Below are 22,889 nucleotides of genomic sequence, written 5' to 3' on the forward strand. Positions count from 1 at the left end.
TTTCTCATCCCCATCCCACAAACCAAACATAGCCTAAAAAATGTATAATAAGGATCATAGGAAGTGGTCTGGCTGACCTGAACGTAAATAGGTGAACGTGCCCAGACCAAAAAACGCTCTCAAAGTCTCAATAGTCTATGCTGTTGTGTTGGCCTCAACAGCCAAAGTTATCCCAATCAAGCATGGGCTTATATCAATCAAATATCAGTTTGTGATACTGTTTTAAAAACTGATGTGCCTACCCACTTTTTCCCTCTGGGTAGCAAAGTCAGGAGTTCAATTGACCAGATTGAATGTCAATCCATGATGTAATTAATTTCTACATATCAAAATATATAATTATAGTTTGCATAATTTTTAATTTTATTTTATTTTTTATAAATTAGAAAAAACTAAAAATTGAGATTTGAGTTGGCAAAATTAGTGGGCCAAGATGCCTTCAGCACCTCGCCTCACATAGATCACTAGAAGATTTGGCCGCCAGCCTCAAAACCCAAGTTCAGCACAGCTTGGAGGTTAGGAAGAAACCTAGCACCATATGCCGCGCTTGCTATAGTCATGCAGGGCCATGCCGGCCCACGAGCAACCCAACCCACTTTACAACCCTAGTACTAGCTGCTACCCACCTTCCCCTGAGAAGACTCGTAGCACCATAATATAGTTTCTTCTAGCATCCCCAGCATAAAATTCTACGTATTGTGTTAATGCTGCGTATATAGACAAAATAAGCTCTTTTTTTTTTTTTTTGCCTATTGGCGATTACATTACATCATCAATAGAAAAGTAATATTCAATTCATTTAACAATAACTATGTAATATTTTTATCATTATTAGTTCAGTTCGGAAATGGTATCAAACATCAGAATCCAATATGAATATTAACAGATCGAATTTGTATCCAAGTACATTCGATATGTTCCAGCTCTGATATGGTAGCAAGTAGCAACCTCATAAAACACAAGTAGTCGCACTGTTGTGGAGGTAGAAGATTCAAATATTACAAGTTTTGCAAGGTCAGAACTCATTATCCGGTCAGCAAATATGGCCAATGTCCCGTGAATAGCCGGGACATTGAAGAATATCCAGAAAGGCATTTCGAGAATCGGTCTGATTCTATCTCTGTTCGTTCCATTTGAAGAAAGGAATGATCCCAAAGAATCGAGCTTTCTTTTAGTTGTTGAATCTTTCTTTGTTGAAAAAATTTCTTTTGTAATTCTTTACATAAGGAGTTGTTTTATTTGTATTCTGTCGGCCTTTTCACATATATTAAGTAATGGTTGCTTTTATCAACACTTGAGACTTCGAAAGAACCTCTCTGAGGTTTAACTAGAGGGACGGCACCCTCTGAGATCTCTTCAACTTAAAAGTATCTGTTTCACTTATTCAAACAAAGCAAAGACTTGCTTGGATCTTTCCCATTGACATAGCAATTACATCAAATGGTGTTCCCCGAGTCGTCTGAGTTAAACCGTCTTTTTTTAAGTACTTTTCACAACCACCTAATACTACAAGTTTTGATCAAAGACTAGAAATACAACTTCATTTTGAACAAGATATAGACCCATTAGTCACAACACACAAACTTAGATACATACATGGTTAGTGACTACAAACCATTGGAAGCAAAAGAGGTTGAGGTCATCATCAGCGTTACCATCTTTTTTGATCTCTCGCATGATCCGGACCTTATGTCCTATCGGTAGTATGCCTGTTGATACCCCGGTACCAAACCATTGCCATAGCCACTATACGCTGAATAATTTATGGGAGCTCCTGGATAAGACCCAGCAAGAGGAGGTGCTTCTTCTGGAGGGTAACCATAATGGTCCCTAACAGCTGGAGGACTCCTGCTGCCATACATGGTCGGTGCTGCTGATCTGTCATAAGCGTAAGGAGGGACTCCAGTAGGGTATTGCCCATGGGAAGGAGACCGCACAAATGTAGGGGCTGCTGGGAAAGAGGATACATATGCATTTGCCAGGCGGCCAGCCTTGGCCGGCGGCATGGGGCCTCCATTACTGGCTCGTGTTCTCTTGTTGGCAGGAACTGCAGCTGGCTTTTTCTTTTCAGTCTTGGCCTTTTCTAGTTGTTCAAGGCGCTTCCGGAGAGTTTCTGGTGGAAAATCAGATTCAAGTTTGTACTCTTCAATGCACTTGATGACAGCCCGAAGTGCTGACTGCTCCTTACGTCCAGCTAGATGCTGCAATGGAAATCAATGTGAAATCTTACGTATGCTAATATGTTAACTTCCTGCCTCGGTGCAAAAGAAATTAATATATGAATATTTCTTGCCTACCTTGATTGTTTCAGACAAACATAATGTTCTTAACCCGATTTTATTTGCCCATCACAGGAAAAATGAAGACAAGCGTTGCAAACTTAACCCCCCCCCCCCCCTCTCAAATCAACACGAACACCAAAAACAGAGATCCCGGCTGAAAAAGGCTTGACTTCAAATACTTCTATTTGGCTAGGAGTAGGGGGGTCAGACATTGTTTGGGAGCTTCAGTGTAATCATCGGTCCCCACCCCTCAACTGTTTTGCTCAGCTTTTAAACTGCTTTACATATATTAGGTTATGTTTCCATGCTTCCAGGAGTTTTTTTGACAGGGGTTTCTCTCCCTATATTGATGGAAAAAAAAAAAAACACTTGAAATGCCACTATTCTCTAGAATAATGTTCATGAAGGTCTTTAGACAACAAAGCTTTCATTCCCTATGAAAGAAACAAATTCTAAATTTTACTAAAATAAAAATACTAATCTTATTATGATGATACAAGCAAGTTCACCAATACCCAAAGTTTTGCCCCAAATTCAACTAAAACCAACCAACATCATAAAAGCACTGCCATAGTCAAGTGTAAATACATTGATCATTTTACATATCACACAAGCATTCCCCAGTTGCAGGCAATGGGAACCAAATCAGAAATTATCAATAGGGGCATAGTCACAAAGATGGAGAAATCAGATGGACCCGGACACAAATCCACCCCTTTTCTCAGCCATCATTCACCATGTATCTCTGATAAGCGTGTGCCTTAGAAGTAGCAATTCTATATCCAACCAATACTACACTTCCCCCTTCCCTTCTGGTGGCAGGGTCAAGAAACAAGCACCACAGCTAGAATTTTCAGTTGTGTTATACTACATCACTATACTTTTTTTTGGTAGGATTACATCATTATATTAGTGGTAGACTAAACGTGTTATAGAAAAAAATCAGATATTTCAACAATATTACAGGTCATTAATTTAATTTAGTATCATACATAGAGTTGCATGGACATGGACATAGGAGTTGGAGTAACGTGTTTTCAAGAGTCTGCCTTGGCAAGATGAAAGAATATGGACTCACAGACGCATCTACATAAAAATTATACAATATCATTTTGTTTAATTCTAACATTATATACCCATAAAAAAAGTTGGCTGTCTTTAGCTGTTCATGTTAAACTCAAATAAGCTAAGACAAAAAAAAGTGGTACATATGATGATGATAGGAGTGTCCCTTAGGTGCAGTTTGGCTGCAGTCCCAATTTCATTTGTATTAGCTAAATGCATGGGAGTGCAAATAGGCTGTGTAAATTCCGGTTTACTTCATATTTGACTGTCTTGTAGGAAGATGTTGTCCCCACATTACATGCAAGAGAATGGAGGCTGGGTAATTTGTCTAGAAGTGAGGTAGGAAGCTAGTAGCCCCCACTTTAAATGAGAGAGAATTATGGTATGTAGAAGGTGGTACAACTTTTGCATCAGTTGTTGAAATGCAAAATTTGCACTTCCAATGAGTGCAAATTAGATAAAAAGAAGAAATTTTGCATTAGATGAATGCAAATCATGATTACAAACAAACGGATACAAAACTGAACCGGGTGCAAAATTTGTATCTGGTTCAGATTTGCATAGCAAACAAAAAGGGACTTGAGAATCTATGGAGTTCCAGAATGCAATGCAAATATGACATGGATACTAACTAAATCCAATTAGGAGAGTCCATGCAACATGTTCAAAGGTTCAATTCCGTCTCCTAAACCTTCCTATGTGTCTGAAGAAGTGATTTAAAAGGCACACAGGCGATGCACATTTCAAAGCTTGCACCTTGTGCCTCAGCTCAGGTGTGCACCTCAATTAATTTTTTCACTTGTCTTGTAGAATTGGGAATGCAAAATGTTTCACAGCACATTAGCTATTTAAAGTAATGTGATTGGAAAAGAAATAAAAAGAATTTAGTATTATGTTATGTTTATATATTTAATTAGAGTTAACAGGCTTTTTAAAGAATTTAGTTTAAAATTAATGCTTGCAGTTTTAATTAATATTTTTTATTTATTTTGAACTTGTTGCATTTTTTGATATTTTAAAATTTTTGCGCCCTGTGCCTTGCTTGGACACAAAAAAATAACCCTTTGTGCTTTTTTTTTTTTTTGCACCTAGAGCTTTTAGAACAATTGTCTGAACTCGAAGTATCTAAATTTGGTTTTGTTCAACCTAAGAAAAGTAAAATTCAAAAAAGAAAAAAAAAACAGTGAAATCAAAGGCAGAACCACTTAAATTAAAGCTATAGGCACAGCATTCAGCTTGAATGGGTCAGACATACCGCTGCTTTTCCAGGGTTGTTACGACCCTCCAAAATAGAATTTGCAACCTTCTTTGAATCCTTCAAGTAAGCCTTTAGTAGTCGAATAGGTGGAAACTTGTCTACAAGACCGACCTCGTAGGTAAAATGCACTGCATCAACCTGCTGCCCTCTACTAATTAATTCTTCAATCATGTCTGCAAGTAAAAAGGAGAACAGAGTATTTACCTGTCAACAACCCTAGCTCTTCCCATTAATGGTCTTATGGGCATATTACATCTAGTAACTGAATCCAAATGAAACCACATTAAAAAGCAGCTTATATGATGATATATCCCCCTGATGGGAAACAAAACATCAATAACACAAGACAAATTTTAGGATTTATGCTTGCGTATGGACTTTTTTATAATAAACAAGAAATAAAAAATCCATTAAAATAAAAACAAAGATTACAATCAACCACGGTGATGAGAAATCACCCAAAGGAAAACACAAATGATTCTTTAGAATCCAGCTAGAAGGCCAGCCTCAACATTATCCAGTTAGAAGACCAAAGCCCACCAAATGTTTCTTTGGAAAAATCCTTAAATTCAGGAAAGATTAAAATCCAATACAACAGCTTAAAGCCTTTAGATAGCAAGTTAGAAACATTTGTTAGCATACAAACTAGAAAGACATAACATATGTTTGCATATAACATTCGTGGATAAATCAATGAGTTTGACTGCCTTTAGATAGCAAGTTAGATATATTTGTTCTACCACTATATCTGATAATCAATTGCTCTTTCATTATACTTGAAAACAGGACTCCTAAATGTCACAAAACCTCCCAAGGGAGGCTTTGTTTCCAATAAAGCAGCCATAGTTGCACTGGGAAAGCCTGCAAGTCCTAGCTTGTCTAGAGATGAACAATATGTTCCACACTTGACAAATAGAGGGGTATTGATATGGTGAAGGGTGAGAGGGGACAATTTTAATATCTTCTCTTGTTTGACCAGATTTGTCAGGTTCCCAGAACAATGACTTGGAGATTATATAGAAGGCAAACCTCAGAGGTTGAAGTAGGACGATCAGTAATGCCCTGGCCCAATCTTTCTCACCCAATGCTTAGGTAACCTGGCTGTCAAACTCAATCATCTTAATAGGAAAAAACACAACCAACCTAGTGTGAACCAGCAATTTGCCAAAGTAGAAGGCAACTCTCTAAGCCAAGTGAGCTGAAATTTTGGCTTTTGTAGTTCATATTTTCAGTGAGTATCCACTAGAGGATATACACATCAAATGGCAATTCAACTAGTTTCAACTTTTAACCAACTAAAGAATATTAACATAAAACAAACACATGGCATACTATATTCCAATTCAAAACAGCTCCAAAAATGAGCTCTTTATGAAATGAAGCCCCCTTTCGTGATCACCATCTTACATGAGGTTTTTTCCCCCTATAAGGGTTCGCTGACAAAGTATCAACAACTTCAGGTCGATGACACAAGCATAAGCCCATGTCATTTTAGTGCTATTACAAGCATGAGTTAAAGCCATAGAGTCAATACACTAGAATGGCAGAAGTAACCAACATATTAGTTTCTATAACCAGAGATTCGGACATATCTTCTTTCTTCTTCTTCAACAAGTCCAGATATTCCCAAAAAAACAAGCCCAGATATTGAGGACAATTCCTCTTTCAATTTCTTGTTTGCTTACATAAGTGACACTCATTAGATGATTTGTCTTTCTTCTGCTTCTTGGATTTGCCTCCCTTCTTTTGTTACTTCTTTTTCCTTTTCCTCTTTTCATTACTGAACTTGTTGCTACCTTCAACAATCATGGCTACCAACCAGTCCTTAATTAGTTCCTTGGCTCTCTACAACATATTGTTGGGCTCTTGCAAGGTGACCTTCAACTTGTTCATGTTGTAGTACATAACGAACCAATTGAAGAATGAGGTATGGAATTGAGTATAGCATCTATATTGATATCGGAGTTCAACTTACTAACAAGAGCCTCTGGTTCATTAATAACCCTATCATCTTCAATGACACGGTCATGAACTAGTTGATTCTCGGCCATTCTAGTGATTATCAGTGATTTGAGAACCTTTTGACAAGCATAACAGTTTTTCTCCTTGTACATAGACTTTAGACTATATAGAATCCCTTTGCAAGATGTAAGCTCATCAAATTGTTTCATGATAGAGTTGTTTAGGGACACCAATATGTAACAACGATAAGAAGAGTTTTACTCCCATTTTGCATACTCTTTTCTCCTAGTCTCATTGGCTCTTTCACCGAGAGGATCCAGAGACTTCTAGTTCATAATTTTGTCCAATTTTTGGAAGCCAGGAAAATATTTAGGTTACGTCTCCAGTCAATGCATGGGTCCTTTCAGCTTATTATCATCAAGGCGTTTTGCAAAGGGTCTATTTGCCATTTTTTATAAATGTTTAAAAGGATTTATTAGTCCATAACCATTTATTATTTCATGTGAACAATCTTAGAAAGATCCCATTTTATTATTTCATGTCTGATTGGGGTGGTTTTTTTATTTTGGATAACTTTTCAAGATCTATGCATCCCAAGGGATCATAGGCACCTTGCCCTGCTATTTTCACCCAAAAAAAAACATTTTTGGACTTAAATTATGATTTTTATCTTTTTTTACAAATAAAAATATAAATATAAATTAAATATAAAATAATATTTATATATACATATATTACATCTAAAAAATAATTATACATTTTGATAGATAAAATACATGTTTGTAGACATACCTACACACATATGCATGTAGATCAAGGATTGAAATTTCACAACGAATCAACCAATAAATATCATATTGATGACCCATCAATGCATTTACTTTTGGATAGGTTTCAGCAGTTGACCTGTTTCAAGGGGTACACGAGCCTTAAACAGACCCCCCCTAACAAATTTGAAAATAAAAAACTAAAAAAATGAAGCACCCAACGAATTAGTGACGTGGTCTCACCCATTCGACCTAGACGGTCAAACTGGGGACCCATGACTCGAAGGAAAAACGGTTCCACCTCAGAGTTGGTTTTTAAAACATTGCATAACTCTATGTTGTCCAACAAAATGTTTAAGCAGAATCATGTTCTCCAAGGAGGCAAAGAAAATAATTGAATTATCACACAGGAGATGGGAACACATATTTTAAACATGTTAAAACAAAATTAAATTCTCAAAGAAATTCAAGGGGAAAAAGAGTTGGTCAATTAGCATAACCACTAACAAAGACTCAACTAGGATGCCATAGCTATTGCATACACATATTTTATATACCTTGTTGAATATCTGTTTAGACCACTCAAAAGCATCCTTTCCAACCGGGCTTCTTTTGAAAATAACCAACCTTTATGGCTGGTAAAATGTTATTGATAATGCCTAAGTCTGCTTGCAACATTCAATGTACTAAACCCCCATTGTTGTTACCAAAATGACAACTAGTCAACCAACTAGCCAGTTAAGGGCCAGACTAACTTCAACTAGGTCAACTAGTCAACCTAATTCTTCATATGGCCCCAAAAAAGAGGGAGAATCATGTGGATATGTGTTAGATCAGCCTTGCTATGGACAATTTGGGAAGAAAGGAATGCCAAAATATTCCAAGAAAAGGAGAGGAGCAGCCACGATCTAAGGATTGTGTGTTGAATAGGGCAATCCACTAGCTAAAGACTCTAGAACTTTTCCATCACTTTTCCTTTTCAGACTTATGGAAAAATTGGCTAGCAGTAGAAAGGTGCTCTTCTAGGAAGACTAAGGCAACTACAAGATGGATTCCACCGCCTGAAGGTTCAATGAAACTGAACTTTGATGGTAGTAGTCAGGGTAACCCAAGGCACTTTGGAATGAGAGGCGGGGGTATTGACAAATGAGGCCGGAGATATTGTACTTCTCTATTCAGGTCCTTTGGGATTTGGGGATTCAATCAGAGAAGAACCATTAGCAGCCTTACAAGGAGTGAAACTTGCAAATCAGTTGGGTGTCAGACAGCTTGTTATAAAAGGGGACTCCAAGGTGGTGGTGGGGTGGTTGCAGAACCCTGAAGAAACTACATGGTGCTACAGAAATGAAGTCAAAGAATTTAAGTGGCTAAGAAGGAATATGTCTGATAGTACATATTGGGTGGGGAGATCAGCTAATGCTTTCGCTGATGGTTTAGCCAAGCAAGGGGCAACTAGGGAACTCTTGTTTGGGGCTCAGCTGTAATGCTTGTCTTTTCCTTTTAAGATTCTTTGTAATCTGTTGTATCCAATATCTTTTGAAGCAATAAAACTATCACTATTCATTTAAAAAAAACTAGTCAACGACAAAGTCATTGTAAAGCTTTATTTGTTTGTTTGTATCTTTAATCATTAGTATGAAATTTATTTATTTGCATTTTGTTATATTCAAGATATGCTTCAAAATATTTATGATTGAACATGATTGGAAGGTGATAGCTAAAAATAGAAGAAGGCATAAAGTAAGAGATGGCAGTGGAGGAGTTCTTTTAGCTTTTCTTCGAATCAATAGTTCATTGCTATGGAGTTGCCATGTCGCATACAAAGGGCACATCAAATAGTCCAGGTCGCATTCTTTCTTTGGAAAACAAAGGCTATGGTTCTCCATCCAATATTATCCAACCTAACTTTTTCTTTGTTTGCAAAACAAAAACTATAAACTAAATGTTCAATGTCATTCTTTTCTTACACAATTATAGTCTATATTAACCTACTTGGACATTATATCAACAGCTTAAATTTAGAACATATCCTTTTATCAACTAGTCATCACCTCACTGCATTGATAAGTGAACCAACAACACTGACTTCCCCTTCCAAGCAGCATGTATATGAAAATAAGATATGTTTAGAAATGTAGAAAAAAGTACCTAAAAGAGATGAATATGCTTCAAGGCTTCTGAGCCTTAATGCCTCTCAAACATCAAGGAATCATCTTATACACGAGAGGCTTTATAAAATCATAAGACACTGACATAGTAATCCTTAACAATCTCCAGATCCATCACCATCTGGAAAATGAACCAGTTGGCTAGATCTTTTTTATAAATACTAACCAGTTGGCCAAGTCACGGATTGCCGAGGAATTGGGCCAAGTGTCTCAGTCTAAAAACCGATACAGGTATGCATTACCAACTGGCATGAAGTGAAAACCAACCAGTTAACAAATAAGACAGTATTTTGGTAAATTAAATTGGACTGAGTTCTCAGTCTAATAACAGATACAGGTATGCATTATCAACTGGCATGAGGTGGAAAACCAACCAGTTAACTTATAAGGCAGTATGGTAAATTAAATGTCAAAAAAAAATCCTAATATTCACTTTCAGAAAAGTAGGTTAAACCTCAGCCAAAGAAGGTTCGATCAAGCTACTCAGTTTTCGTGGTGACATACACTCCAGGTTCTTGAACATTGACCCTTGACCCCTGTATATTGTAGCAAGTCAATGGATGATAAGATATCCAAACTTTGCAATACACATTACATTAGAGAAATATATAAAATATGGTTCGACTATGATGCCAGAAAAACATGATACCGGAAAAACTTATAACCAACCAACCGGCATAATAACAATGGTACCCAACAGGTGGGTTTTCATCAAAATTCACGGAGGTTGGGGGTTGATTGGTCAATGCTTTTCCAGTATCATGTCTTTCCGGATCATAGAGTTTTCCATAAAATATATACTAATCTGCAGCCTTGCAGGTGTGGCATAACTTGTAGTATCTAATTTCTTCCAAAAAAAAAAAAAAAGAACTTTTAGTATCTAATTGATTATAGTTTTCAAGCAGTTGCTCTCCTGAATCTCTACTATGATATAGATGAAAGTCAATAACCTTAGGTATCAAAGGGAGAAGAAGAAAGCAACTGTTGATAAGATTTCTTGTTTAGGTTCCAACAAACGAAAAAAACTAACCCTGTTTTTTATCAGCCTTAACCCAACCCCTGTTTCTCGGTTCGATCTGCTTCGTTTAACTTTTTATGCTACATACAGACCAAGCAGTGATTTGGATATCTTGGACCTCTACTCCTCTTGGAAACTCTACTCCGTACTCAAATAGAGTATCAATGAGCCAAATTAAATTAACACGTCCACAGAAATCCAAAAGACAAATTCGAAAAGAGAAGAAAGCCACTTCTGGTTTATAATCAGTTAATCACAATCAGAGAATAGAGGACATGAGACAAGGAAAATCCAAACAGATCTAGCAGTCCTATTCCTCTCCAGAAACAAGATAAAAACATGTTTGCCAATAACGTACCAGCCATTTTATCTCCTAGTCCAAGTGAAACCGCAAGTTTGGGCATCTGCTTCCGCCAAGCATTAGCAACCACGATCTTCCGATACAAATCGGCGTCCTCCTTGGAGACAATCCCGAAGGTCACCAAGTGCTGTATAAACGTGTGAACATCCGGCGTTTTGACATTTTCGATCCCTCCACTCTGCTCCAAACTCTCCTTCCAAGTAGCAGCAATCTCCTTTGCCGTTTCCTTCACCTTCGGCGTCACTACGGGGCGTGAATTCCCAAGAACAGGATCCGCCACAACAGGAATGAGCGACTCCAGAATCAACACACAAGCCCAACCCAGATCGTTCGTCCGCTCAGTCTTCTCAGCCCTCTTGTCAACAGGGAAAACCTCCGAAATCGCCTCAATAACAAACTTCGGAGGATCGATGCAATCAGACAACGCTAATGGGATCTTAACTCGAAGCGCGTCTATTTCTTTCTTCCTGACAGTCACAAACTTCCAAAAACCCGCAGAATCCATCTTCGTACAAAAGGATCTCAACTTCAATAGAGCACCATCTTCACCATCACCAAACTGCTCCTTCCCGCCTTTCTGCATCGCAATCAAAGCCGCCTCCTTGCGTTCCTCAACTTTGGCAAGCGCCTGTTCAACGGTTCCATCGATGGAAACCTCACGCTTCTCAAGAACGTCAAGGGTTTCCTTAGTCTTGTTATCTAGGTTCTGAATCTTCTCCTTCAAAGCTTCAGATTTCTTCAGGAGATCTTGCTCTAACGAGGAGAAGTGATCAGAGAGCTCCTTCCATAACAGAGTACAACTTGTCATCAACGATGTCTGCTGTTGAAAATCTTCGAAGCTGGTCTGTAGCATCTCGCCCGGTAAGGCGACAGACCCCATTTTGTTTTCCCTTGCAGCTCTGCAAGAAGGGAGAGAGAGAAACCCTAGAAAATGGAAGAAGTGGGAGGTTCTGACAAAGAAGGCCAGAAAAAGGAGGTGTGCTGGTGATGGGTGATAATAAAGCAAGATGGAGGGAAAATGGTACGAGTTTGATGACAGGGGAGATTCTAAAAATGACACGTGGATAATGTCTTCAAATATTTGACGCCAACAAGTAATGTAGGAGCCGGTTTTGGACTTAAGTGGCGTTTGGAGATACGATATACATTTGGCTTTGGTCTTGCACTCGTCGTCATCCTTCTCCAGTTCTCCTTTCAACGAAAGAAATCCAACTCTTTTTGTCGGTATCGTGTTGATACAGTGTCAACCCACAAAGGTGCCGTAACCGGTAATTTTTTGCTGTGATTGGGTGTGTCCGTATTTCTCCGTTTTTTATATGGGTTTTTAGGCTATAATCCCCCTCGAAATCTGAATTGCAGCTCCCTCCGTTTTTTTATATTATTTTTATAAGGATTTTTTTTTATATTGTTTTTTCAGTCTATTAATACTTTTTTATTTTTCGGGAAGGGTAGGGATGTTGCTTAGGCAGGGTGAGGGGTGAGGGGTGAGGGGTGAGGGGTGAGGGTGGGGTGTTCACGGTTTGGTTAATTAAACCGTGGGCTTATTTTTTAAACTAAACTGAAGTTATTGGTTTTTTAATCGAAATTGAATCAAAGTCGATTGGTTAATCTGTTGACCAATTTGGTTAATCATGGGTTCTGTTTATCGGTCTTTTATTATTTACAATATATATTATAAAAAATATATACATATATAATAAAACACTGGAAATATATATAAAATATTATATTTTAAATAATAAATAATATATTATATAATATAAATATATATATTTATATATAATGCATATTTATTAATTTGTAATATATAAAGAATAAAAAATATATATAAAAAAGTTAGGACAATTTTCTTCAGTGAAACATAAGCCAGTTAAGATTTAACCCCCATCATACAACAAGCTTAGGCTCTCAAATGGGGATAATTAAAAAGTTTAGGTATTATGCATTTATGAAATCAAATCAATATTTCAATCAATTACATTAAAAACGTCATATGTTCTATTTATTTTCATTTGTTCATGTTTCACAAAGTGTGTTGTCCTATAGACTTTAACAATACTAAAGTTGTCAGTTGTGACATTAAGGTTGTGTTTGGCTTAAAAGAAAAAGTAGGGAAAGGAATGGAAAAGCAATAAAACCTTAACAAACTTATATAGACTTTCCTACCTTTCCCTACATTTTCTTTCAAACCAAACACAGCCTAATTTTATCACTAATTTACCTTCATGGTGTAATTCATACACTTTTGTTATATTAATTTTAAAAAGGTTTGAATATGCCTTTCAATTCAACTGTTTTTTTACCAAAATATCCTATTTATTAATTCATCGATTCCTATTTTAGTATGAGGGCAAAGTCAAAGAAGTATTTGGTTTGGTCGTGTATTTATTATGCATTATAAGTAATAATAAGAAAAAAAGTATTAATGTTTTTTTATCATTTAGTGATTAAATTATGGCAAAATCTACTGTGCATTAAATCCACTTTGAAACAAATGCGAACCACTGATAAAAGAACACGTCACAATTTTTTTTTATTACGAATAACAAACTTCGAGCATAGCTTGATAGGCGTTTTACAAAAAGCTTTAGATTGAATATCCATTGGTGATGAAATTCTATCGTCATGTTTGGGATTGCTTATTTGGAACATTAAGTACTTATTGGTATTTGGGAAATAAGACTAAAATAAGTGCTTATTTTAAAAATAAGGATTTATTTTTTAAGCCCAATTTTTCAGTTTTTTAAATACTTATACAATAAGCATTTATTCAATTTTTTCTTCCAAAATTATCCCTAATCGAATTTTAAAATAACACTTAGAAAATTATTTCTAGTTGAATTTTATAAAAGTACTTTTGTGAAAGTTTTTTTACAAAAACGCATTTGTAAAAGTACTTTTATGAAAATACTTTTACAAAAGCACTTTTATACATTTATAAAAGTGTATGTAAAAATGCTTTCATAAAAGTACTTTTATAAAAACACTTTCGCAAAAGTGCTTTCATAACAATATTTTCATAAAAGTGTTTTACAAAATAATTTATTAAAAGTGTTTTTAAAGGGTATATTTTGAAAATTTGAAAAAAAATGAAAGACAAAATGATCACAAATGCTTATTTAAGTGCTTATTAAAAAAAGGACTATCAAATGCCCAATATAAAATAAGTGCTTATTTTAAAAAATAAGCACTTTAAAAAATTGGGTACCAAATACAAATAAATAATTACTCCAATAAACACTTATTTTAACTTAAACACTCCCAAACATGACCTAAACCAATCACATCATTTATCCTTTTTTTTTTCTTTTTCAATTCTTTTAAGTGATATCTGAAAGGCTCATTTATATATGAAAATTTGCGCTTGTACTTGGTAGCCCTTCATCTATTCATTCTTTTTACATTTTACTTTCATAGTCACAATGAAAACTCTAATGACCTTGCAAACATTTTAAATAAAATAAATAAATTATAATAGCAACTTTGATTAACAATTTCAACGTGATATTTTAATTAGATCGATTCTGACAAAAAAACTCTTATCTAAAGATTATAAAAGAGATTTATTAGAACTTAGAAATACCTAACTTCAAACTTCCAAATTTTACCCCCCTCGAAAAAAAAATCAAATTTCGAAATACCCTTTTGTGCAAAGAGTTGATGCATGAGCACTTTGAGATTAGGGGTGCAACTTGGACCAGATTACTACCCCAACCTGAAAATTTGGGTTTGGACTGGGATGGGTTGAATTTCGGGTTAGGATTAGGACTGAAAAAACATGAACTTTAGTAATTATTGGGTTGGGTTATGGTCAAGGCCTTAGCAATTAGGGATGCAAAACAGATCAGATCGGATTCAAATCAGGGTATATCCTCATCCAACCTAATATTATATCTAAGATCTGATCCAATTGAATCTAACAAATGGTGATTTGAATCCAAGTCCATTAAGGATGTTGGATATCTAATTTTGTTCCGATTTAAATTATGAAAAAATTAATAAATTATTAAAAGAAGAAACATAAAAGTTTATATAAAGAAAAACAAAAAAAACTAAAATATTTTTTCAACTATTTTCATCATATATCTTTTTATAAAAATAATTATAAAAGATGCAATATAAACAGGTTTATAAATAAATATAAAATATATACATGTCTTTTTAGAAATGAATATATTTATAAATATATAAATTATATAAACATGATGCAAGATGCAACTATGCATCTATGAAAACAAAATTTTAAGTTTAAAAGGAAAAAGGATTTTTGTTTAGTGCCCTTCAAAGCATCATAACAGTGTCATTATACATATAAATATGGCTGTTCATAAGAAGGCCCAACCCGATCAAACCGATCAACCTAGACCGACCCAACCCGAGTCGGTCGGGTTATCTTTAGCACCGGTCGATTTTGGGTTGTAAAACATCATAAACCGATGGTTCGGGTCGGTTTCGATTTTCTTGTGTGAAAATCGAAACCGACCCAAACCAAACCGACTTAACTAAAGAAGCATGTTATTGTATACTTTGTTTAGTTGTTCATAATCCTTTGTGCAATGCATACAAGTTTATATAATGTTTGAAATTCATGATTTCAGTTTTCGTGGTGAAACTAATCTCTAATCCCAGATGCTTATCAATTTGTCTTCTTTTTGTTGTTTTCACTTCTAGCGAGAATACATTCTCAAACTGACAACCCAAACTTGCACCACACAGGCACATGGGGGGCATGGTTGAACTTAGAGCTGAAACCGACCCAACTTGACCCAACCTGACTCAAACCAACCAGGTCGGTTTTGCTTAACACTGGGTCGGTTTGGGTTTCAAGTTAAGGTAACCCGACCAAGTCGGATCAATTGGAAAAACCTCAGTAAACCGACCCAACCCGACCTGTGAACAGCCCTACATATAAATGATAATGATAGGGGGCATTCGACAACATGATTTTTTTTTTGTTTTACCGCTATATCAGCAAAAATTTGTGGTTTTTCCTGTTGTTTTCAAAAATAAAACCAACAATATTCTTATATGACAATATTGAAACTAAGAAATAAGAACATTTTAATAGAATGAAGTGAAAAAACTAGGCCAATATAAACCCAATCTGATCTCAACCCAGCAAGAGAATTTGGGTTTGGATTTGGATTTTTGAGGGGATGGGGTGGGGACGTGGGGTTTCAACTAGACCTGTTCATGGGCCGGGTGGCCCGATGGGCCAGCCCGGCCCCAAGGACGGGCTTGAACAGGTATATGGGCCCACGGGCTTAACCCCGGGCCAAAAAGCCTGGCTCGCAATAAATTGGAATCGGGCTCGAGATTTTCCAAAATAGCCTAACTTGAGCCCAGCTCGGCCCGACTTATAATTAAACCTAAAAACCCTAGTCGAATACCCCTCTTTTTTTCATCTCTTTCCCTTATTTTTCTAGTTGAACCCTTCTTCTTCACATCATTTTTCCCTTCTTTATATATATATTTTTTAATATAAATAAATTCTAATTTATATTGATTATTGAAAAGGGAAAAATTCTATTTTGTTTATTAGGTCGGGCTTCGGGCTCGGGCTCAGGCTTCAGACTTTTTATCAGGGCCAGGCTCGGGCTCGGGCCTAACATATTTCCATTAGTGAAGAGTGAAAGCCTGGCCCGGCCCGGCCCATGTACAGGTCTAGTTTCAACAAGTTACATGTTGGCATCAACCCGACCAAATCTGCCAAAATTGTAAGGGCTGATTACGCAATTACTAGTGACAGAACTGTCAAATAGTTCTCAACCCCTAAAAAAATAATAAAATTTGAAATTGAAAAAGGGATTTTACCTAATTGACATCAGCTTTGTGGACTTTTAAATGTCCTCTCCTTTGCTTCTTCCATCGCATGTATAGGCTATCATCCAAGAAGAAAATTCCTACAACTTCTAATCCTCCACTTTTATTTTTGACTTTTTGGTAGGCAATTGGACCACACAACGTAGGGTTTAGAGTCTAAAGTCTAAACCCCCTATACCAAGGTTTTTAAAATCTGACGGGACGGGAAACCATTATGGGGATCGATTCCCAGGTCAAATGGTTCAACTGTTTATTTTGAATAAATAAGTTATTTTGACTTAAAAAATAATAAATAAATAATAGCTAAAAGTTATTGTCTAGATCAACAGTTCAACCTCCCAGATCAATGAATTATTAACCAAATCAATAATCTTTGGCCAAAAAGTAATTTTAGAGTGAAAGGCAACCATATTACCTTTTTTCTGGTCAGTGTTGAAAACCATGCCCTATAGCCCCATGAAGGCAGAATTCTCCGCTACAACCTATTTCAAACCTTCAAATTATAACTAAGAGCTTCTTGGGATCAAGCTTCTTTCAAGTCCCCTCAAGGAAATCACCCTGACCCATCAAGTTTTGAATCGTTCACAACTTAGTTGTTATGAATATACATTTGTATTATATAATGTCAGTACTTGCCCAACCTCACCATTGTCCCCAAAACTTTTTCATTTATTTACCTCGTTTTGCTACATCCTCTCTCTCCCCCCTTACACTGTTACACATTCCAAATGCACTCGACCTTAATGATGGCCCCAATGGTCAGACCAAATTCTATCACAATCACCAATTAATAATAGCTTAGTTGACAAGTTATTTGGCTAAGTAGTAAAGGAGACATGGATTGAAATCCCATTACCACTAGAGTTGGAAGAGGAGATATGGGGAGTTTGGATCTCCTACCCGTTCTATTCATTTCAAGACACTTGTATATTGGGAACATCTTCCATGATAAGTTATTTATCCAATTAAATATAATTACTTGTGTAAGTTTCTCCTGAGAAACACTTACCCGGGTAAGTGTATTTATCCATGTTATTTTATTTCCTTGATAAATAAGGTAATGACCATTTTAGCCATAAAAATCCATTATTAAAGGGAATTTTTGTTCCATTCAAGTGTTAGCAACTTTCCCCTTAGGTGGTAAAGTTATTTACCCACCTAAGAGATGTATCCAGGTAAATATATTTTCCTTGGTCTTCACATAAATCTAAAAAGTAAACATAGAATTCTTGATCAATGAGAACTAAAGTCCCGTTGACCAACTTTCCCCCCTCTCAAAATCCAAAAAAATAACACCCCCTTATAGGAAGATATTCCCAATGTACAACTGTAATGTCATTTGGATAGATATAAATAATATTGTGGGTGGAAGATCCAGATTCCGATATAAAGAATATTCTAGATGGAAAAGTAGGAATTCAATTTATGTTAAGACAAATGGGTGTTCACACCATTATAACAGTCCCTTACAACCTTACATTGAGAATATCTCCACTGAAATAAATCACATAAGTAGAGAAATATTCACAACGTAAGGCTGTGAAGGATGTTTACCCTGACCGAATGTACAGCCATTACTCATCGAATAACCTACTTGGTTCAAAAACTCATATAACAAAATATTGATATAATATTTTACTTTTCCATCTACATACGATACAAATAATAGAACAGTCAATGAGAGAGAGACTAGAAAATAGATGAATTCGTTAATGAGTGACGGACGGAACACGACTCTTACGGTTTAGTGAGCTTGACGCTGCGGCAAAATCATTACTCCAACCTTCGTTTCCTACCAACCACCGGCCTACGGCTTATTTTGATGGAAAGTCTATATGAGGCTATTACTACCCCTACCCATACAATATATAGAATGATTTGCATCATGTAACTCCCTCCAACCCAAAGTCCCAAACAATTTTTGTTGGTGGGGAATCCAAACAAAACTAGGCTTTCATTCTTTATTATTTTCTAGCAATATTTGGTAATCATCAAAGTGCTTAGATTTAAATACTTCATCATTATCATCATCATTTAAGCTTTGTCCCAATTATATGGGTTGGTTATATTAATCCTATTTCATTATTAAATTATGTATAATTTTATTGCTGAAATAATTTTGTCTAAATCAATTTTTAGGGTCCATTTGGTTTATAATCAGAATTGGAATTAAAATGATGAATCGTTCCCATAGTTTGTTTGGTTCAGACAGGAATAGGGATGTGAATTAAAATCAACAAGAATGGGATTTCATTCCCAAAGGAGGGGTAGAGAATGACCATTCCAGCAGGAATGAGAATAAATAAAATTCCGATTCCACCCAACCAAACAGTTGGAATTGGAATATGCCATTCCAGACCCCTATTCCCGCAAATCAAATGAGACCTTATTTCTTATTACTTCCATCTATGGTGTAACCCTAACTCTTCCAACCCTTTCAAGTTGTAATATCACTTTTTCTAAGAAATGTTGTAGATGATTTTTTATACATGAACAATTCATCTAATTCTACTTTCTCTCATTTTATCATCTATATATCATTACAATTTAAAAAATGAAATAATGTCTTTTGCACATTAATTTAAGACAACAGTTGAAGTGGGCATAAAAAAGCACCATGCATTCCTCTAAATTACTCTATTTTCATATGATGGGGTTCCACTAAACTTTATTTTATTTTGTTAACACACAGGTAGATACTATTCATTCATCAAATGGAATCAGTATTTCATGTGCAGAAAATCCATGTCACGACATCCCCATATAATGACAGAAGGATTCCTTCTGTATTTTTTAAACCTAAAATTCGGTATTTCTACCACTTCTTCACATCAAACATCTCATTCAAACAATGAAACTACATGCAACAGGTTTATGAGTTCGACTTTACTTCGGGCAAAACCTGTTCGAGCAACCTTTATAACCTTGTATTGAGAAAATCTCTTACTTATATACTTTATTTCACGGGGATATTCCCAATATAAGATTGCAAAAGACAGTTGGAATGGTATGGGCACGGGCTTGCCCTAACGGGAATCCATGTATCCACGTTTATACCTTTCATCCTTCCTTGCAATGCTCCAAATCCTCTCTCTCTCTCTCCTTTGTTAGTACTTACTAGTAGGTACCATGTGCTGCGACTGTGAATTGTGTATTATAATCAACATTTCACTGTATTCAGCCAATATCAAAAAGAGTTGCTTTTTATCAAATGGCTTGTTTGGTAAAGAAAAGAAACTCACAAAAAGACATATTGTTCCAAAAGGCAATGTCCTCAGTCCTCTCATCCAACTACCAGAAGTACAAAATCCCAACTGGGAGGTTTCGAGTCCGTGAGTTTAACTCCAACAATTATCAAATAAGATGGGTGATCGGATCGGCTGCCCACAGTCCATCCCCTCAGAACATCTCCCGTGCTTGTTATGGAGAGATATTCCTAATGCATGGATGGGATGGGCACTCCGTGGGCAGCTGATCCTGTCCCATAAGATGGACCCTTAGGCTATGTTTGGTTTGAAGGAAAAGACAAGAAAAGAGAGGAAAATCAATACAAGATTTATAAAGGTTTTCCTATTTCTCTTCCTTTCTGTACATTTTCCTTCAAATCAAACATAACCTTAGTAATTCAGTATGCAAATTGAATAATAATAAATTGGAATTAATGTGGGTGGAGTGTTCTGGAAGAGGTTATTTCTGCCTCAACTTCAGTCTATTATTTTATTTAGACCACGTGCTGTAGGTCTGTGGGAATTCAAGGAACTCTTCATGCCAGCCCAGCAAAAAAAAGAGATAAAACCCCTCGTTATATTAGGTTTGAGAGATGTTTGCATAAAAGACAAGTCCAAAAGCCTTGCCAGAGCTTAATACACTCTACCCCCCCAAAACAAAAAAAACAAAAAATGTCTGCTCTTATATATAAAACTCTCAATTGTAAGGGCCACAGTGCCACACTATGGGTCTAAATCCCACTCTAGATTTTTAAGGTCTGTTTGAGTCAGTCAGAATCAGAATTGGAATGGTCTATTCTCATAATCTGTTTGGTTTAAATTAGATTCAGAATCAAAATTTGAAAACAGTTGAAATGGAATCTCACTCCCAAAGGACGGGGTCCAGGGGGAGAGAATGACCGTTCCCTCAAATGGGGGAATGCCATTCCAGTGTTCCACCAGAAATAAGAATGGGATTCCGATCCCACCCAACCATATGGTTGGAATCAAAATGAGCCATGCCTATTCCATTCCAGACCCCAATACCCTCAAACCAAGCAGATCCTTAGTTTCCATCTTCCACTTCAATAGCATTAGCATTTTGCCAGTTTGCCTTTCAAAAAATTCTCTATTCCTACTTTTTTTCTCTCCCACCCCCAAACATACAATCTTATACCAGAGATATCATTTTTATTATTTTATTACTCATGCCTGTGCGTTACCTGTTCCAATGGATGGATTCTCCTGTTAATACGTATATTACAGCAAAGAGGAGGGCTTATTCAAACACAAGGCACATGGTTAGGCCCCTAGTCAGGAAAAAAAATTTCTAAAAAACGTATGTAGACTGAAGTTAGTACACTCTAACTTTGAAATTATATTGTTTCATGAAAAAAACTAGAATATCCATCAATAATAAATCAAAACATCTCATTGCACATGGGTTCATTCTTCTAGACAGGGTAAATTAATTGAAATTAAAACCTAATTTAATATTCTAAATTAAATAAGAAACCCCAGCTTGAATGTTTCAAGATTTAACATACAGGGCCTTACACAGTATCTCCAAATTAGTATTTTTCTGTTCATCAATAATCGAATTGAGTTTGGATAACGTGGTAATTGATCAAATTCAGATAAGAATTCCATACTGTTTAGTTTATTGAATTAAATTCAAATAAAGACCGATAAGATAAGATTAGATATAATTAATATCCGAACCAATTGAAGCTTTAATATATACATATGATATGACCGAAAATACCTTTGATTTCTCCCTAATAAAGTTAAATTATTATGGGTTATTTTTCTATCTTATAAATGGTAAAAAACCAATTAGATCTGATTTGGTTTCAGGTATTTAAATTAATTGGTCGAATTTGAATCAAATTCAATATTCAAATATTCAAGTCAATTTTAAATTTGGCCAACTGAAGGGTGGCCCAATTGAGCCTCCAGACCAATCATCTATTTTATATTTTTTATGGGTGACCAATCACGTATTCAGCCACACTATTACTGGGTGAAATTATAAAATGAAAATAATTGCCTAATGTTTTTATTGGCGACACATCTTAAGTGACATTATCTTTTAGTGGAAAAGGTAAATGAAGTTGTGAACTAATGGATTCGCCTATGATACCAGAAAAACTTATAACCAATGCCTTTCTCACTTTCCCGCAGCATAAAATTTACCTTGAACATTTTATCAACTGAAGGACAAAATAGCAAGTCATTCAGTCAAGTATCTTCACCCATTATCAAACTGCCCCTAAAGACTCATCACCAATTAAATTTGGCTAGACGAATAGAAATTCACTGATCGGTGAACACAAGGATGCCAAGTGCCACTTAGAATGTCAGTCAATTAGCAAGGTGTATGATTTTATTAGTAAGCAGAAACAGACATCAGCAAAAACCAAAAGAGGGTTTGGCTGTTGTGGCAGTTGCTTTTGTTTTGAAAAATGAGGTCATGCCCATCAGTGCAAACACCTTAGCAAGAAGAGAAAGAATGTGTATTCACATTTCACCCAAGAAAACCGCAATTTACAATACTTAATTTTTTTACCTTCACATTGATGATTTTTCAAAACTCGTTCCTGCATCATTGAGCGAGTGAATCGGACACAATGCCCGTGCATGGGTCTAGGACTATATTTCCAAGCTTAAAAGTTGGGCAAGCTAAAATGCAACCCCCTACAATACTGCGCAAAAGGACCTAGAAGGCTAGAACCAGTGCAGCAGGCCGTATCCACATAAGGCCTTCCCTAATAATGAGATTCTGCCCATGACCTTCGTATTGATGATTTCTTTATATATAATAATAATACCTACCAAGGAAGAAGAGCTTAATGAGGACAAACGACCAGAGCAGAAGGCACACTCCCATCAAAATACCCATCGGGCGTATAGCAATTAGCATTGCTTGAACCAGATTACCAAGCAGCGGACCTCGAACATATCAATCTTATTCCAGAG

The 22,889-nt window shown here is 36.0% G+C and overlaps 1 protein-coding gene across 1 annotated transcript; it reads right to left on the reverse strand.

The window, feature by feature from the left end:
- Nucleotides 1–1,380: 1,380 nt before the first annotated feature.
- Nucleotides 1,381–11,951, reverse strand: LOC148879226 (FRIGIDA-like protein 4a). The gene is made up of 3 exons (XM_088960698.1): nt 10,879–11,951; nt 4,603–4,778; nt 1,381–2,201 (listed from the first exon to the last, which is right to left on the reverse strand). The coding sequence occupies exons 1-3, from the start codon at nt 11,759–11,761 to the stop codon at nt 1,695–1,697; spliced, it is 1,566 nt and encodes a 521-aa protein (XP_088816824.1). The 5' UTR covers nt 11,762–11,951; the 3' UTR covers nt 1,381–1,694.
- Nucleotides 11,952–22,889: the final 10,938 nt, after the last annotated feature.

This window comes from Nelumbo lutea, chromosome 1, assembly GCF_056320005.1.
Source record: "Nelumbo lutea isolate HS-2025 chromosome 1, American lotus-T2T, whole genome shotgun sequence".
Taxonomy (NCBI): domain Eukaryota; kingdom Viridiplantae; phylum Streptophyta; class Magnoliopsida; order Proteales; family Nelumbonaceae; genus Nelumbo; species Nelumbo lutea.

Bases quoted from the DNA above. Each gene is read 5' to 3' on its own strand.
- LOC148879226 (XM_088960698.1), bottom strand. From the start codon at position 11,761: ATGGGGTCTGTCGCCTTACCGGGCGAGATGCTACAGACCAGCTTCGAA. The intron at 4,779-10,878 runs GTACGTTATTGG...TTTTACTTGCAG, and splicing joins ACTAGGAGATAAAATGGCTG to ACATGATTGAAGAATTAATT. The intron at 2,202-4,602 runs GTATGTCTGACC...TTTCCATTGCAG, and splicing joins ACAACCCTGGAAAAGCAGCG to CATCTAGCTGGACGTAAGGA.